We start from the raw sequence: 20,050 nt of genomic DNA on the forward strand, positions 1-20,050 counted from the left end.
GCCCGGGGTGGAGTCAGCAGCAGCAGCAGCAGCGGTGGTAGCAGCAGCAGAAATCTGTACGTGAGCTCAGCACTTTGGGTTTCCTGGCCTCCGGATCCACTCGGCTGTCGGAGAGGCCTTTTATCCGATTAAAGTAGAGAGAAAACAGACCAAAGTGAAGGAATATCGTGTCGCAGCATCTCTTTTACATCGACGGACGACGGAAAAAACGACAGGTAAGTGAACGCACCTCGAGGTTCATTAGCTTCCTCTACCGCGATGTCGACGAAACGTTAACGTCTTCTTTTAACGATACAGCCGAAACGTCGAGTTTCTATTATCACACCGGTTGTGTTGTGTTTTTTACCGGGTCGGTGCCGGCTTTCAGAAGAAGCTCGTCTTGCTATAAATGTGTGTTTTTGTCATTTTCTCCCCCCACCTCCGACACAGTGGTGAAAGACGGATAAAGTTCAGCGTTAGCGTACACCGGCTGAGATTCAACCAGGAAAACGTACGTGTACGGTGATGGTGACGTTAATCGTGTAATTTAAAACACGACGGGGGGCTTTAGACGGCGTTTTTTGTGTTTTATACACGGTTATTACGGGAAAAAGCTAGTTAGCTAGTTTGAGCTGCTGCCGGGACGGTTAGTTCATGTTTAGCTAGCTAACTCATCGTCGCCTAGGTAACTTAACGTAACGTCACTTATTAATCATAACCAAGTTGTGTCATGTTTTAGCCAGCTAGGAGCTAGTCAGACAAGCCGGTGCTTTCCAGTCTGGTGATGAAGCCTCACAGGTTTGAATCTCATTGACTCACTTCAATTAGAAGTATGTTATCATGACGTCTCAATCAAATCAGATTACTTGTTTTTTCCCCCAAAATCTGCGCTATAATCGAAGCAGTGGTCCCAGTGACTTGAAATACAGATGTAATAGAAATTAAAGGGATATTTCAACCCATTCCAAAATACACGTGTGTCCTCTTACCTAGCGCTTGTGAATCAGTCTAGATTGATTTGGTGTTAGTTGCCAACTTTTGCAATAAAGATGTTTGCGTTCTCTCAAAACGTTTGCTGTAATAGTGCCATAATAATCCTGTAATATTAAAGAATGGCCAATACCACCAAATCTAGACCAATTCGACCAAAAAGTCATATGTATTTTTGAGTGTTGACTGTCCGTTTTTTTTTAAGCGGAAGACCTATTTAACACAGGAAATATCATCATTTATTAAGAGTGACTTTTATTCACCATCTTGTCTGCTAAGTTAAATGAACAGGACGGGATCTGAATCTAAAACTAAACTATTTGATTTGAGAAAAACATGACAAAAATGCATAAAAGAAAAAGGTTACGAGAGCTCAGACCTAAACAAAACTCTATGTCCTCAACTTATTCACTACGCTGGTCTTCCAACACACTTGTCCCCGAAGACTAAAGTGAAAAAATGTCATAATGCAGTTGCAGGTGTCGTATATAAAGTCCCACTTTAAATGAAATGTTGAGAGTTGTGTCTCTACGGCTGCTCAAATCAGAGTGCTGTAGACTTTATTTAATCTGGCGTGGACGAGTCAAAATATTGGATTTGTGATTTTCCTCTCATTTAAATATACATAAATAATCTCAAGTAGGGCTGCTAACAATCATTAACATTGATGACTGTTTTTTATTTCTTGATTGAATCGGTTTTTCCAGAGTCCAAAATCATGTCTTCAGATGTATTCCACTGTCCAAAACTAAACAAATTATTGACTTCACAATTGAGGACGCACAAGAAAAACGTATTAGAAGCTAGAACCATGACTCAAAACAGTTGATCAGTTATGAAAATAATTGTCAATTAAATATGTATTACTCATTGATCATCTCTTGTAACACATAAACCTAACAATGCCAACTTGACAGCTTCTATTACATCTACTTGATAATTGAATAGCCTTACTTGTAGTTTGTGCTCAAAACTGCAGCAGTAGTAGTAGTAGTAGTAATAATAATAGTAATAATAATAATAATGTCCCTCCCCCCCAACAAGCCTGAAAAGACCATCCACCTTCACTGAACCTGCAATGTCTATAACATTTAAACAAATCTGCTCACTTTTACAGGTTAAAAAAACCACAAATCCCTTTGGTGGGCCTGTTCCAAGCATTTCCCCACTGTAATCTTCTAGTGTAGACGAGACAGCCATAAATGCAATTTACATTGAGTGTGTCAGACAGGTGTTGTTTGATATGCCCTTGAGTAAAGAAGTCACGTCCTGGGAAAAGCTAATAAGATGCATACACTTCACCATCAACCTGCGGGTCTGAAGAGTGAACCCAACGCTAAAGTGCCTTACGTTCTTCTCAGTGAACATTGTAAACATGAATTTATGGTCTCAATCGCTAGTTTCAAGCCTTCTCCACAGCACGATTTATATTTATTAAATTATGGGCGTGGCTACCTCGTGATTGACAAGCTGCTAACTCGCCATAGTCCATGTTGTTGTCTGGGAACTCTAACTCTCTCAGTGTGTTTTCATCCCATAAAATGTATTTGTAGCATTTAGATCGCCTAAAAATGTCTTATTTGGAGTCTGCTAAATACAAATCGTGACAACAAAAACATCTGTCTTCCAGTGGTTTTTAAGCATTTTAAAGGGCCATTACTTCCTGTCTTGACTCAGCTGTTTCCTATCCGGCTCCTAGATTTAGCATAAGGAGTTGTCTGTTCAGTGTTGTTTGAATTTAATTAACAAGGTGGCGCTAAATGGACCCATCGTAACAGATGGTCACCAGACAGAGACCAGACACCAGACATACTCACTCATTCATGCATTGCACTTATCTGATTTGAGAGGAGTCAGCGTTGGGTCCGCAGACGGCAGGAGGGGAAGAAGTTTGATAAGAAGCAGTAGGTGGAGGGCGAGTCTGAGCTTGACTGGCAAGTGAGTCAAGAAAATTGCAGGGTTTAAAAAAAAAAAGAAACGGGGGAACGTGAGCTTTTTGGCAATTAAGATTACATGAAGGCAGCAAGTGTTGTTCTACGATAGGATCTAGATATCTTAACCATCTTCAAACGGGTGTCATGTTTGGCATTGTTGCAGTGGAAACACTGTCAAATTTGAATACGGTATCTATTACTGCAATCTAAACACAGAGTGTTGGGATAACCGTCCATCTGTTTTCATTCCTGCCTTAAAACAATAAACACGGAGGCTCTTTTAACGCTAACTGGAATTTGCTTGATGGATTCATTTGCATTTTTACTCATAGGGTTTGTGAAATGGGTGAACCGCAAAATTGCGGTTTAAAACAAGACATTTTTTTCAATTTGATTTAAAAAAAATCTTTGCACAATAATGACAGCCAAGTGGTGTTTTTTTTTTTTTTTTTTTAATTCTTGAAAGCTGATCACATTGGCCTAGACTACTTGGTAATCTCATTTATTTGTATTGTGTTAATAAAGAAAATATGTACTTAAAATTTGCCTTGGTCTTTTTAGTTTTAGAGAAAAACAGAACAAAATCTAGGTTTAAAATGAAAGTTGTCCATTAGTTTGAAAAAAATCTAGATTTTATTTTTAGGCCCAATTGCCCAGCCCTACTTACACATGAGCTTTTGGTGGTAAAGTTGGGTTTTGGACTGTTGGTCGAACAAATAAAGCAAACTGAAGACATCACTGAGGACTCTGGGAAATTGTGAATTATTTACATTTTTTATAGACCAAGTGATAAGTGAAGACAATAATAATCGGTAGTTGCACACCTAGTTAAATGTGATATTCTTGACTTTATAACCTTCAACAAATTAGTTTCCCTTTTTAAAACATATTCTGTTAAATCTGTGGTGTTTAAATTTACTCTTAAAAGTCGGCCATCAAACTTTCTTGTCACACAAAGAAACTGCAGAGCGCTGAAAGCTGCCATCAAATGCTCGCTCTCTATTCTTTGATTTTTGTTGAGTGGCTTTTTTTTGTTAATGTATTATTTCATTACAGAATGTATTTTTTGTAAGTATTGTTTTGTAGCTGCCTGCGTTTAGACAATAATTCTAGCTTCTCCTCCCACTGTTTGTTATTGTCACAACTGACCTGAAGTCTGCTGTGTTTTGCAGCATGGGGGCCTATGAGGAGAAAAAGGAAGCCTGTGGGACCATCTGCCTGAAATACCTCCTGTTTACTTTCAACTTTCTCTTTTGGGTAAGTTTCCATTCTGGCGTAGTTGAGCTTCCACGACGGATTTAATTACAGTAAGTGCTTGTGTTGGTCTAATGTGCTTCTCAAGCGCCTGCATGCTCTCCAATATGAATGTCTTAAAACATTTATTCTCTGGATTTATAACTTTTAATACAATCCCCCTTTTGTCCGTTGGTCAGGCCATCATTTTTATTGGTTGTAATATGATTTTACTCACCAAGATAATTGCTGAGATCTTGGAACACAGCAACTGACGGGATCGAGAAACACGAGCAGTTGGACAATGATAGGTTTTCAACAATCCCTCAGCTCGGTCAAACTTTACTGTGTTTGGAAGAGAACGGCAAGGAGAATAATAACAATAATACACCGATTGACCAAGCTCTCCATTGTGAGCTCTTTACACACCTGGTTCAACTTTGATCCTGGGCTTTTGCCAGAGTTTTGTCTCCTCTGACATATCGGTTGCAAGTTTTCCCGACACATAAAGTGGTTTAGATAATCTGGCAAAGCTTTTCTGACCTCCTTTATTGTGATTTTTTTTCAGCAATTACTTGGATTATGTTGTCACAACGGACAAAACTAACCTTCGAAAACCCAAATGGTAACAAATAATTTAAACTATATGATATCTGCCATCAAAGTAGACCATTCAGACTATAACTGTCTACTTTATTTTTCTTTTTTACATATCATTTCACAATGTATTGTGATACATATCGTCATTGAAAAACTATATCGTGATAGAAGATTTTGGCCCATAAAAATACAATTCTATTACAGAAGCCAAACAAAAGGACAGTAATAAATAATATGCCCATGTATTGACACACACAATTAGCTTTTTATATGACACAAATGGGCCTGAGGCCATCAACAAAGCCGTTTTTATTCAGGCAGCAGATGAACGTCCGCCGCTACTCCAGTTCATCCGAATCAAAGCCAAGTTGCATACTTATGCGAGGACACAGAGGATGCATTCAGAGGCTAATTTCCTCCCAAAACATTCCAGTATCAAGAATGCGGTGTTCCAGGAGAACGGCTTTACAAAGAACGGATTTCATATGTTGGACGTTCTGTGTGTAATGAGAGTCAAACATCAGCGTGGCAGCAGAGCACCACCGTCTCTCTCGTCCTCCATCGTTCTCGGTGTGAAATCGCACCGACGGCTCGGCCCCATATGTGATAATCATCTTCCTGCCAAAGAGGCGGATCTCTCTCTCAAACTGGCAGACAGACGGTCCTGAACGTTTTCAGTGCCAGATGGGTTACAACGATATGGCTGCCTCAGGTCTGGAGGTCCCACCCACACACCCGCCCTACTTTCTGTATGCAGTAGCTTATTTAAGTCTCGCTGCACATCCTGGGTCACATCTGTAACAGCTGGTTTAGTGGTGAACGGCAGAATAGCGTGCAGCAGGAATGAGTCCTAAAACGTCAACAAGGGAGCATTTTTGCATTTAGCAGCTCCCTCGGCTCAAAGTCAAGTGTGAATTTCTGTTGGTTGGATGCCTGAAATAATAAGATCTGTGGTTAACAGTAGCTTCAGAGATGTTAATGTTTCCTTCTACAACATAAAAAGCATCAGTAAATAGAAGTATCCAGGCCGGACCCGTCCTCCTCTGACCACCGCTTAAATGTTATTTGTGGAAACGTGTTCATCTTAAAGTTTGTTCAGATGCATAATGACGGCCTATGAAGCAGAGTTTAAGTGTCAGGTGCTGCTGTGCGCTACACTAGTATAATTCTGTATCATCTACTATCGAGTGTGGTCATATATATATATATATATATATACACACACATACGCAGAGATAAACACTTTAGTTATTTTGGCTCGTTGTGAATATGCAGTGGGAGGAGCCTGAAGGCCGCGAGGAGAAGGGGCTCGCCCTCCAATCGGTTTTTGTTTCGCTCAGCTAATCAACACATTGGGGTCTGGTGTGAATCCACAGATGAACCAGACTTCAGTTTCACAGTGTCGGCACACAGTTTCGTGGTCCGGTGAACTAACCGGGCTAAACCAACTCACATGCTTCCAGAGTTTTTGTCCAGTCATGGATTTTTTGAACATGTTGGCTCGTCAACTCAAACTATACAGTTAAAAACCTTTTTAAAAGAAGTTATTTTGAATGTTTTCGTTTGAAGGGTATTATATTAGAGATTAATGTTTCCAGAACACAATCTTCATGTCAGAGATTTCAGGCACTGACCGCTGTGTTCCCAGTAACTTCCTTCAAATCCTTATCTGACGTGTTTGTGAACATAAAGGAGGGCGAGGAGATAAGTTTGAGTGGAGTGCAATTCAAACAAAGCATTATTGTAGCAGCAATGCTTTTAATAATGGATGTCAGTGATAAGTCACACTGCATAAACTTTCTTAGAATTTGTGAAAGCTTTTTGGAAATGTTTGATCTACATTTTATTTATAGAGTTGTTATTCCTATTTATGTGATCTAATTTATTTCATTGCCTTTACTTCTTCTGTGCTCATGTCCTCTTTTTTTAATTCTCATTTAATCTGCCTTGGTTGGTTTTTCTTTTGGCACAAGAACATGACATGTTTGTTCCTCTTGCTGCCACTGGAGGTCGCCATAGCTAGTTTCCCCAGTGCAGCTTTCAATTACACTCAGACAAGAGTCACTAACTCCTGTGGCCCATTGAGTTTTAACTGCAGGTAAACAACAACCATCCTGTTCACCACATGGTGCGATCACTGCAAACACTGAACACCATTTACCTCTTCAGTCTGTCGCTCTCTGCTGTCGGATTTATTTTTCTGTGGATTGCAAGTTTTGAGACTATTTATGTTTAAAAGAAGTAAAACATTACTATCGCCTCTTTTGATCAATTATCTTGAAGTATTATCCTTATCCTTTTTAAATGTCCCGAGGTAAATATTTAAAAAGACATTAGAATATGGCTTGAGCATATTTCTACTAAATTGCACATCCTAGTTTACAGTGTGGTGAAATGTTTTCTGTTTAGTGTGTTTTCCTGCCACCCTGTCCTCGGGCGTGGTTCAGTCTGACTCGCCGTCTGGCCTCTCCAGCCGTCGTCTGCCCCTTTTTTGATGAATGAAATCCAAATTAGGCCGGCTGTTGGATTGACTGCTTTGGCACCATGACAGATTTCTGTGCTGCACCATCTGTTCCCTTGTCTTACTGACATCTTATTGATTTAATTTCCTTCGTATTCTCTTAAAACTGTTATCTTAGATGAAGCTGAAGATGTTGGACCTATGACTGTTGTGTTCTGGATTGAAGACTTTATTTATTTATTGGGCTTATTCCATTTAAGGGTTTAAAGATTCACTTAATAGTTTCTAAAAAATTAGAAATAATATAAATTATTTTATTTATTGATTATTTCTGTCCCATTATTTTACCAATTTATCGTCTATAAAAGTCTATAAACTATAATTAAATTTGTTGGAGCGAGAATGAGGTCTTTATTTGTCCCAAACCCAAATATATTATATTTACCACCATGTGCGACAAAGCAGCAAATCTGTCCATCTGAGAAGCTGAAACCAGAGAATCTCTGGCATTTCTGCTTGAAAAATGAAGCATGATATTCTCATATAAATGGACTAATTGCTGCAGCTGTAGCTAAGTATATGCATTCCTCCAGTCTAGCAGTGACAGCCCTGTATTACTGACCGCAGCTCCATCCGGCTCATTCACAACTATCCCCCAGCTTCGGCTCAAACGGCAGCAGTGGGTCATTTTCATCAGAACCATTGACAGACATTCATTTTCCCTCCTTGGTCACTTTGAGGGCAACTTGTGTGATAAATAATGTAAACCTTTAACGGACTCTAACACGCGCTTGCTCTCTCAGTTGGCAGGGGGCGTTGTGATGGCGGTGGGTGTTTGGACCTTGGTTGAGAAGAGCGACTACATCAGCCTTCTCTCCTCCAAGACCTACGCTGCCTCCGCCTACATACTGGTCCTGGCTGGAGCCATCGTCATGGTAACCGGCGTGCTGGGCTGCTGTGCCACCTTCAAGGAGCAGAGGAGGCTACTGCGAGTGGTAAGAGATCACGTCGGGATAGAGAGGGATGATGGAAGCTGCACACAATCTCATCACAACACATTTAAATCAGACAGTGGGATGTTATGAATTCACTATGATGATATATATTATTTTTTTGGTGATTATTTTCTTCTCCCACCACCCCCTCCTTACTGTAGATTCAGGACATTTAAATCAAATGGCTTTTATAGATAAGTGGAGGAACTGCTAGCTTGTTTGTCAGTGACTTGTAAATTAACCCCAATACTGAAAAAAACATTGTGATAATAATAGAAGATAATAATTTGTAAAAACTTAAAATAACATCACTGTTTAGTTTCAGCCCTATGTGGAGTTGAGTTAACTTTATTACCGTTCCAAAAAATATAGAAATATTGCATATGCAGCACAGCATATTAATTAATAAAATCATTATGTAAATAAGACAAAATTGTTCAGCTGAAACAGAATCTACATTAAAGGGCCCACGTTTTTTATTCAGGACTCTGCCCAGATACAGAACAAAGGAAAACACTGGTTCTCTATCTTCTGTTATTGTGTTTGACATGGAGCGGTAACTTGTGCACTGGCAAGCATTATTTCCTGTCTCCACCCAGATGGCCAAACGCTCCTATTGTTGGGGAAAAACAAACATTTTTCACAAGCGTATTAAAATCCTTTGTGGAAGTCATTGAGCGAGTAGATTTGTATGCCTCCTTGCTGGCGACGGCAGTGACGGGAGGCGTTGTGTCTGTCCCATCCGTCCGGTGCGTTCTTGTATATTTAATGATTCAGGCTCTTACTCTGTGCTCCAAATACTACTGGATCACATATTCTTCAGTGGGACATCAATTTATTTGACATCGTTCTTGGCATCGGAATGTATTTTGGAATAAGCCAGAAAGTAAATGTGGGACACCGTGTTAAACTTCCAGAAGTATTGGTTGTCAGAAGGACATTGTGGTGCCACGAACACACAGAGCCAAGATATCAGCCTGGATTGGGTTCAGTTCAGACGAGGAAAGCACTTCACACAGTCGGAGAGCGTGCATGCCCACATTTGACTTGGCACCCTCTCTACACAGCACGGTGGGATTTGCCTACAGAGACCTGGTGAACGTGCATCCTTGTACAAACACACAGAGACACTGTACTATTCACACTTTTTCAACATGGCAAACGTTTGCATGATGAACACCACTGTGGCTCCAGGGTCGTTATCCACATGTCACTGGAGACGAGTCCACAAGGATCCGGCTCAGCCAGATGTTTTAAGGTTGAGACGAGGTGGATGCCAAAATACAGGCAGTTTCCATCAGGTGTATTTATATGAAGCATTGGTGAAGTCACAAGAGGTTTATAGAGGACATGGATGACCTTAGAATTAAAAAAAAAACCTTCTCACATAAAACAAACAAAACTACTGGACTGTAATCTGTTTTTTTGGCCGCTTATGTTCAAATTATGCAACAACTCCTCTCATCATATGTCAATGCTCATTTTATTATTGTAACGACTGAAATGTCTTCACAAAAAACAGACTCGTAATTGCTTATTTTCGTTAGTTTGGTACACGAATGAAAACAGTTGTGAGAAAATATTGGGGGGGGATCAATCCTGCAAAGTATTGCCATATTTTTCAAGACAATATTGTATCAATATACAAACACAATGTATCGATCTTTCATAACATAACTATACATGTTGCAAATACAGTATTAAACCTTTTGGTAATTCTTTTTTTAAAGTTTAAGAACTCACATCTGGTGATTCCCACAACTTGATCATCGAAAAATTAAGAGTAAAATTGCAGCCAGTTTCATTTGACTTAAAACTATATCCTACCATCTGGATAATAATACAATTACTAATAATACTAAACTACTATTCACATGCCGGGCAAACATAAAACCAAATAATTTACATTAAAGGACCATACGATGTACGAGGGTTAAAATTGGATAAATTAAATTATAGATTTCAGATGACATTTAGAGACCCAGATGTAAAGGGAATATGCAAATGAGCCGGGAACCTAGATGCAGGCAAGTAGAATAAAAGAAATGCTACGACAGATGCATTCAAGCTCTAGATTTTGCTCTAGATAGAGAAGGACTTTTGTCTGTATTGAAGTGTGGGGATTCTTTTTCCCCTTTTAAAACAGAAACATCTCTAGCTCTATCTCAGCAGAGGAGTGGAGTCTCCACTGTCCAGATTATTTGATTTATGAGTCAGCAGATCCAGATGTGCATCTCCATCTTTTGTCCCGCGTGTACGCCGTGTAGTTTTGAAACGCTCGCTGCATCCCGAAGAGGTGAGATGAGGTCGATGAATCACAGGGAAGGAATGAACTTGTCGTCAAGGAGAGATACTATCGAGATTGTTAAAGAGGGCAAACATAAGGGCGGTGTGGTGGGGGAGTAATTGTTCTCCTGTATGTGTGGCGAGTGCAGACGCTGTCCTGTAACCTAAAGGTCACAAGTTCTCACCGCAAGATGAAAGCAAAAGAAGCTGATCCAGCAACAGCATGGCCAGGATACCTGCATCGATAAGGCTTGAATAAATGAGCTGTTGCCTTTTTGATACAAAAAAAAGGCCCACAGTAAGTGATGTTTGCACTATACAAAGTACTAGCGAGGTCAGTAAGACAAAGCGCAGAAGAAAAACACTCTCCCTGTGGTGTCTGCCAGCACACAGATTCATTGTTTTGTAGGGGGAAAGCGACAGAACGGTGGAATGACTCGGCGAGAGGAGGGGAGAAGGTTTTTCCTTCCAAAGCACAGAGCCAAATGCAAAGCAGTCCTCACGGAGGCTGGATCCACCTGTGGAGAAACTGACTTCATGCCGTTGTGACTTGGACACGTTAAAAGCCTTTCTCACTCCGTCTGTGTGTCTTCATCTGCCGTTTGTCACTCTTTCCACTCCTCGTGTACAGTCCTTACATCTCCACTATGGGGGTTTTTAAGACGTCTTACAGCCCGTTAGTGTTTAGACGGAGGGTTAGCCCTTCATTCACTCACACAATACAGCAGTGGTCGTTGCAGACACACAGACAACAGGTCTGAGACAAACTATTGTTCTGCTATTTATTCTATGAATCGTCACAAACGTAAAAAATGTCCACCACACCCGAAAATGTGACCCGAGGTCCTCGACTTCTTGTCTGGCCTGGGTCTGGGGGCCTTCGGCGGGCCTTTCAGACGTTCCTCACCGCCAGCAAAGCTACCCAGCTTCTCCCTGGAGACCCCCTGGCTTGACCTCTAATGGGAGGTGAGAGTAGAATGGGGGGCTTACCTCCGTGTAGACACCAACAGTGTTTCATCAATTGTGGCTGAAATTTCAGCTGTCAGTCCCACTGTCTGGCATCCAGCGCCTCCATTTTCATTGTTTTTCCTCATCTTACTATATGTGGTGTTTTGTCTTTCTTCCTGCTGGATCGTATTCATACGAGGCAACAGGCTGGCAGAGATGCAAGCGGAAGCAAAGGTTATAGAGCTTCATCTTTCATTTTTCCGTGAAGCTGCTTCAGCTCACATTCCGCCTGTTCTGCAAACCCGACGAGTCTTTCATGATTTAGTTATGATCATCCTTCATTTCTGAGCACAATCTCATAGGCCTCAACAAGGGCAGGAGAGATGGATGAGAAGGTCTGGGTACAGTGTTAAATTAAGTCCTTTATGCTGTTGCGTAACATAAATATAATTTATTTATGGTGCTGAATAACATAAATACACTCGGGTCGGGCTTGTGTTCTGTCAGGGAGGGTAAATTAGTGTGTGTGTGTCTGTGTGTGTGTGTGTGTTTTTTGAATGCATGGTGCATCTTGAAGAGTTGAGATCAGAGCCATGAATCACAGAGAAGGAATGAACTTGTCATGATGAGGGAGGAGGGGTCGCAAGAGATTGCCAAAGATGGAGAACATAATGGAGCTGTGCATATGTGTGCGTGTGTGTGTGTGTGTGTGTGTGTGTGTTTGTGTGCGTTTGTTGTCGAGCATCAAAAGAAGGAAATTGATGGCCTGATATCTTGTTGCATTAACTTTTTGAAATTGTTCTTCCTCCAGAGGAGGGAATTGAGTGAAAATGGTTGAGAGCCGCTGCTATGGAGCATGTGGGAGCAGATACAGACAGACGGGCCTGTTTCTCTATCACCACGCAGATGCACATAGCATAAAACCACTTGATTAGATCCAGGAAAACGAATAATCAAGCAGCCGGCTGGACTTAAATGAGCAGGCGGCTGTTTTGGCGCTTATAGACAGCTCGGCACGTGTCCGACCCTTATCTGTCTGATTAAAGTCACCTTCAGCGGGACTCTGAACTCCCCGCTCGCTCCGTAATTGTAAAGGAAAGCGCTACACTTCTAATGAAGTCTGAAATGGAGACGCTGCTAAAACACGCAGCTGCATACAAATACGGGCGTGCGAATGCTGCATGCAGGAGTTCAGCGTCGTCATGTTGGATATTCTGAAGCCAATGCAGGTTTTGTACACGAGAGTCATTTTGGCAGTAATTACACTGTGCCCTTCAGTCGCCCGGGAGAATGGCAGCTCAGATGTAAAATGAGAGAGTCAGTGAGAGAGAGAGTGTGTGTGCCTGAGATCATGAGGAGTCCTCTGGAGTCACGGCAGTCAGTAACTCTACAGCCAACAACAGGTTCACTGTCAAACCCGCTTCACATCACTGTCCGTGTGGGATCAGCCCGGGAAGCATGATCTGTGTGTGTGTGTGAAGTCGGAAAGACTTAATACACTCACCCAGTTGTTCTTGATTTCAGCCTCTGGAAAGATTGTCTGTGCAGATGTTTACGAGACATAAGTTATGGTAGATCACAATAAAACACAATAAGTTGATTGTGGTGAATTTCAGAAGTGACTTGAAAAATACAGGCCCAAAAAAAAAACCTTTTAAAAATGCATTTATCCTATAAAGAATTGCAGTTATGGAGAGCATAATGTCACTTATTACTTCTTTCACTGCAAAAACACTCATTTAACCGTCAGATTAAAGAGAAACAAAGTTCCACGTTGGAAACAACAAAGGTTATCTTACACCAAAAACATGAGCATGTTCACATGTGTTAGCATGTTATATTTGTATACATAGCAGTGCAGGCAAGAGGGTTTTAAGTCCCCCACATCAGATGTTTAAGCCTCCTGATGATTCATCACGTTATCGTCCACTAACTGTATTTTCTTCTCTGCCGTTTCCAGTACTTTGTCCTGCTGATGTGCATCTTCCTCCTGGAGATCCTGGCCGGCGTCCTGGCTTATATCTACTACCAGCAGGTAACCCAAAACAAAAAGGTTTCACAATGCACCCTGGGATTTTACTGTATGTCAGGGTGAATGTGTGGAATGAGTGAGGAGAAGCTGACAGAAGTGAGGATTTAGGGACTTTCTCACTAACGCTAAGAGAGCTTGAAGTGAGCTGTGTTCACTCTGAATAGCAAGACACACATCGGCTGGTTTACTACAGCGGTATGAACCCAAAACGAACTTGTGTGATTTAATTGCAATAAAGAGATAAAAAAATATGCTGAAATAACTACATAATGACGACAATGTGTAAAAAGTGTGTAAACCACAAAATGCACTAAATGCACAAGCAAGTGAATAACATCTTGATGTGGAAACTAAACTCTTTCCCTCCACCTTACTATGGTTATTATGTCCTCCTTTACAAATCCACCTCTAGTCATATTAACCAGACATTGCTCTCCAGCGTCCCTCCCGCCCCCGGTGGCTTGTAGCTCAACAACAGGACTTCTCTCAGTCTAGAGGTGCTTTCATTATGACTGCCTCAATTAATAAAACACAAGTCGTCTGAGCTCCGAGGCCCTCTGCTGCTTCCTGAAGCTCTCGCACTTCTACTTGCTTCAAAAGATTGTTACAAAAACATCTCTTCATCTTCGTCATCGCCCTCTGTTCTTCTTCTCTCCTTGTTATTCCTCATTTGTCTCTCTGATAAACACTCGGGAGTACAGCACGTTTGCTTTTCACTTCAAGATGCCGTTCCGAATGACTCGGCTGTAGCTGTTTAGACCTGCAGACGTGAACACATCGTGCATTTTCTTTTTACAGATTATCTGTCCGCCTGCTCCTTTCACGGGAACTAATAACTCAGGAATGCCTTTAGCGAATGTCTACGAGTTTTGGCACAAACATCCGACGCATCCCCTGCTTTATGGTCTATTTTGACAAATACGTTTTCGACCATAACTCAAGACTTCATATGCGAATGATGACATTTAACACAAACATCTTATAGGCTAAAACGATGAAGTGATGACATTTTTTACTGCCATGGATGTAAACTGCCACTTGACTCTAGTTTTTCTATTTTATGGCTGCTGATTTCAGCATTTAATAGTTTTCTCTCTGTATAGCTTTTTATTCTTTTTGCCTTCATATCATCAACCATGTAGTTTGTTTATGGTAAACAGAATTATTCTCTCCAGTATTCAGTAGAACATATACTCATTAACAAACATTTTAAATATGTATAACACCAGCCATGAAGAAGTGATTGCCTTCAGGTCGCACCATTGACAAAACAGCAGATGTCATTACCCTCTTTACCTGTAGATGGCGCACATTTACACCTCAACATCTGCAGCTGTGAACTGCTTCTACGTATTGAGCCATTTTGAATCCTGAATTGCCCGTTTTCACCTCCTTTTTGCCGCAGCGTTTCCCCCAAACTGTCAACAGGTCAAAATAAAATCCCTCCTCGTCCTTTTTTCCTCTTCACCTCCTGTTTCTCATCTCTCCCTCCCTCCCTCCCCTCTCTTCATCATTCACTCCCATGATATCTCCTTCACGCTTTGATTTACAGTGGTTTCCCAGCTGGCTTGTTGCCATAGAAACTGAGCCCCCCCAGACCTCTCCCCGCTCCTCCTGTAAGCGTTTTTTCTGCCGCCGGTCTAGAGAACAAAAACACCCACTTCCTCTCTGCCGCCACCCCGTCTTCGTCCTCATCTGCTCCTCTGTTGTTAGAACCTGCCGTCCACAACATTTATAATTATCCTTCAGTGGCTGAGTCGACAATCACAGCTCATTTCATCTACTAGTCATGCTCTGTGTATAGATATATACTGTCTGTGTGTCTGAACAGCTGAATGAGGAGCTGAAGCAGAACCTGAGAGAGACCATGACCCAGAAGTATCACCAGGGCACCCATGAGCACATCACCAGGGCGGTGGACAAGCTGCAGCAGGAGGTAAGCGTGTGCACAGCAGGGTCCACGTCACTTTGTAAGAGTGACCCCCCCCTTTGACCCCAAGAAAGTGGATGTGCGTAGCTGGTCATTTACCCATCCGATTTAGAAGTGAAGCAGAGCGTCTGAGAAAAAGGTCACATGGACTCTGCACGTGGCCCGTTGATTGGACGGCGTTTTGGTAACCTATCATCCCAGCAGATTAGAGATTTCAGTGATGAGGGCGAGTCAAACAAATCCGATTCCAGTCCTTCTGTCTTCAGCTAAGCGTGATGGACTTGTCTGCACCCTGTGCTGTACTTCACCCTCCTGTAGCAGAGAAATGTCAGCAGCAGCCGAGACTTCAGCCGCGTTGGTTTTTTAATGCTTTACTTTTCAAAGTATGGGAAGCCCCGGGCTGCAAGACGTCAGCATTTATTCTTTGTTCTTTCTCCTAAACCTATTCTAAAAATCTATTTGGACTTCTCACAGTCACATAAAGTCCACCTACCAGCTCATTGAATCTCACTAATTAAAAATGTTAAATCTCCTTTTGTTTAAGTGGTGCACAAAAAAAACAAACTGTATAAATGGCTTTTGTTTTTAGAGTCCAACTGTGAGTTGGACTGTTTTATAATTGGGAGTAGTTACCAGTCAGAGACTCCAGGAGGTTTAATACTCTGGAGAAATAGTCCTGTACTAGGTTAGCTGTGGACAGAGATTCCACTCTTTATGCTAAGCTAAGCTAAGTCGCTGTAGCTTATATGTAAGAAAACAAATAATCACATCAGACTTTTTTTCCCTTGTCTTTGCCTTTGTGAAATGCAGAAATCAATGTCTTTTCATACTTCTTTGCTGCCTTCAAAATCCCCCCCTCCCCTCTAAAGATAGAAAATGTGTCTTCCTCCGTCTCCCCTCAGTTCAAGTGCTGTGGCAGCAACAGTTCATCAGACTGGGCCGAGAGCGTCTGGATCCGCTCCAGAGAAGCAAACGGGAGGATGGTGCCTGACAGCTGCTGCAAGACTCCCACCGAGCATTGCGGCCGCAGGGACCATCCATCCAACATCTACAAGGTGGAGGTGAGAGGATGAAGGGTGCCGGGGCTGTCAGGGGGAGAGGGGGAGGGCTTTCCTTGTGGGTGGCTTGATCACGATTTCTGACAGGGCTGGGCACCAGTTTCAACCATTTTCTTCATCGGCCCATGTTATCAGGTTCTTCAAATATGCGTAAATATAATATGTAACTCCCGTTTTGGCTGTGGGAGACAGAGAAGAGCTGCCGTATCTGAACCGTATCCATGACGTTTGTTTGCTGTGAGACTCCCCGACACAAAGGCACTGTTTGCTCTTCATTCAGGGCGGCTGCATCACCAAACTGGAGAAATTCATCCTGGACCATCTGAAGATCATCGGCGCGGTGGGCGTCGGGATCGCTTGTGTACAGGTGAGCGAAGGCGTCCGCTCTTTCAACACGAACAGAACGGAGATTAAATAAAATGTATTTCCGTGGAGGGATTCCTGCTGAATCGTGTGTTTTCCTTTCCCGGCTATCCAAACCCCCAGGTCATAGGGATGGTGTTTACATGCTGCCTATACCGAAGTCTAAAGGCAGAGCCGTATTAAGAGGAGCAGCAGAAGAAGAAGAGAAATGTGTTGGTGAAGGAGGTAACTTCATCACCGCACGCCATACCCAAATAGCCCGTAGGTTCTTTTTCTTTGCCTTGCACCGAGGGGAAGGGAAATTTGGCAAGGGATCAGGTTGCACATCTGAGGATCTCATTTTGGAAACAAAAAGGTAGAAAAACACTGCAAGGTTTTCTTCAAGTAATTAAGCACTCAAGCTGCAGCCTCAGCTCCATCTCCGAGATCACAGCACTGCGAGAAAACAAAAACTAAAATAAAGCCTCAGAGAGAAACTGATGGGGAATTTTAATACCGATTGTGTAAATTAGAGTAGGACAGCCTCCTTGGGAGTAAAACATTGCAGGAGTTTTTTTCCACTCCGGTTCCCTCGGTGTACATTTGTTTGCCGGCCAGGTGCTTTGCGCCCGAGAGTGCCGTAAAAAGAGCAGCCGAGTGAAACTGGCACTTTGCAGAAAATGTTAATCCTGATGGCGGCAGCTTCCCCGTCCCAGCAGCAGCAGTGGCGGCGGGTTTAACAAGCCGCCACCACTGGGGCCCTCTTCAACTGCAGCGGCAACTCTGTTTCCATGTTAACTAGCCAGTCACACATTTTAAATATATGTTCCATAGTGGCCTTTTAAACTCTTGAACTGTTTTTTATATTTTGTAAATGATTGTTTTCAGCACTCCAGGTGTTTTCTTTTGAGCTATAATTCTCGCCTAATGTGTTCGCGATCGTGTTTTTAATCAACGCTGGACGCCTTAAAGTCCCCGGAGAAGGGCGCGGTATCTGCAGAGTGCCGTTTGACACGGCGACTCCTCGCGTTAATAATAATATACAGGCAGCGCCACTAATACGGCTCATAAGAAAGTGCCCCGTGTTTGCTTCTTTTTTATACAAAGGATTTATCCACTGATGCCAAAGTTTTCAACTGTAACTTTGTGTGAGGACCTACTGTAACTCTTCCAGCCTTATTCGCAGACCTACTGATGTCTTTCTTTTCATGAATGAAGATTTTTTTTGTTTACTTTTCTATAAACCATGAATTTATTATTGTATTTAACAAACGCATAGGTAGGATCACTGTTGGCAACGCCTCAAAAGATGACACTAAATCAACCTGCTGTATTTCTGCCTCTGTGATAGTCCAGGAATGATTTGAGTTTGAATAAACATTCATCAACTATACACTTAGTGCCTGCTGTGTTTGCTTTCTCGGCGCCATTGTAATTCATTGTGACAGATCATGTTTAAAAAATGTTTTTAAAAAACGCCGACTGACAAATAAGCCAAATATTTAAATAACTTCCCTGCACAATGCTGAGCGGCGTCCTTCACCTCACAGCGCTCCGGGGTCACGTCATCCACAAAACTGCACAAAAAAAGAGCATTATTGTGTAAAAGACAGAACCACGTGGCCCGTAACCACTGGTCCTTACACAATTGGCACCAGCTTACAGGTGCATTAGTGTATTAACCCAAAGTCAATTCCCCTAATGTTACTGTACTGTGGCGACGGTGGGATGCCAGCCATATTCCTGACAGCTGCTGCTGAAGTGTATCACCTATACCGCCACGGCTATAAGATCCGTGATGGCAGTTATTCTGCTGGCAGCGCGTCTGACCCGGCCGTGACTGTGCATCAGTGTCATTACTGCCAGAAGCTGCAGTCACCGCGTGCAAACACAGGGAGGCAGCACCTGCCAGGCTTTTCACCACCACAACACCACACTGATGAAAACAGCAGGTGAGACTGTGCAAAACACCCAGAGGCTGTTGAGGATTACCCCCTCCCCACACACACACACACACACACACACACACACTGTTTTCTAATTCAGAATGGCAGAAAAGCTTTTAATATGGTTTCCAGGGTGGAGGGGAGAAAACGTGCACACGATGACAAACGTCACTTAGATATTGAACTTCATGCCCTCATTTGTTTGTAAAAAACATTCATCCAAAGATACGCTCCTCAGTGTGTGTACGTAACAAGGCGAAATTAAATGGCAACCGGTCGGCTCGCGGCTACAGACTTCTAATTGGTTTCCATCGGGACTGCTAACACTGCAAATGAAGCCCCCCCTCCCTCCCCACCCCGACGTAATCACAGGCGTTAGGTTTATGGGTCGTCCGTCCGTCTGGGCTGTTCTCAAAAAGGGTTTTGCCACATACGTCCACGTGGACTTAAGGATTTGGGGGGTCAAAGGTCAAGTTCAATGTGACCATCCCATTCTCTTCACATTTGGCCCAAATGTCCACCACCTGTACTCCTCGAGGTTGAACTCATTTGAATTTGGGGGTCAAAGGTCACCGTGACCTCATTAAACTCCCACAAATGTCTGATGGAATGAACTGTCATTTTGGACAGACGTGGATGTAAACGGCAACATGATTTTCTGGCGAGGACGTACAACAGCGATTGGTGATTCTTTGGTGTGTGCGTGTGTGTGTGTGTGCGTGTGTGTGTGTGTGTGTGTGTGTGTGTGTGTGTGTGTGTGTGTGTGTGTGTGTGTGTGTGTGTGTGTGTGTGTGTGTGTGTGTGTGTGTGTGTGTGTGTGTGTGTGTGTGTGTGTGTGTGTGTGTGTGTGTGTGTGTGTGTGTGTGTAGTCGAGCCTTTAATGTTTCCATCGGAGTGAAAGTAGTTGAGCACATGGCCGTTTAAACGGCGGTCCTTTTCCGAGCAGCAGACATCCGTGGAATGCCGGTCGTCTGCCCTGCTCTTGACACGGCCGCCTGCGTTCGCCTCGTTGCGTTTTTGACTTTAAAATAGAAATGACATGAAATTATGACGAGCCTCTGAACGACCAGCATGTCCCGGCCAATTGTGCCGTGCCGATGGAAACGATAAATCTCCGTCCTCGTCCTCGTCCAGGCCTCCCTGTCTGTTGGGATGGTAATAATGCCAGCGCATGACATTTCCAAAATATCTCATCCAATACTCGCTTGTCCATTCAACGCATGTGTCGGCCGCTGTAGCTCCACCGCGTGGCCCGTCCAGCAGAGAGGCATGTTGTTTTTCAGAGGGGAGGCCTTCTCCATCCACCTTCTGCTTAT

At 42.7% G+C, this 20,050-nt stretch overlaps 1 protein-coding gene across 1 annotated transcript; it reads left to right on the forward strand.

Annotated features, from left to right (window-relative positions):
• Positions 1-23: 23 nt before the first annotated feature.
• On the forward strand, positions 24-18,181 carry LOC311019412 (CD151 antigen-like). The gene is made up of 8 exons (XM_084018809.1): positions 24-215; positions 4,076-4,160; positions 8,001-8,192; positions 13,387-13,461; positions 15,290-15,394; positions 16,291-16,449; positions 16,727-16,813; positions 16,933-18,181. Exons 2-8 carry the CDS (start codon positions 4,077-4,079, stop codon positions 16,990-16,992), a joined length of 762 nt encoding a protein of 253 aa, XP_083874935.1. The 5' UTR covers positions 24-215; position 4,076; the 3' UTR covers positions 16,993-18,181.
• The last annotated feature ends 1,869 nt before the right edge of the window (positions 18,182-20,050 follow it).

Source organism: Eutrigla gurnardus (genome assembly GCF_963514095.1).
Source record: "Eutrigla gurnardus genome assembly, chromosome: 1".
NCBI classification, from domain to species: Eukaryota; Metazoa; Chordata; class Actinopteri; order Perciformes; family Triglidae; genus Eutrigla; species Eutrigla gurnardus.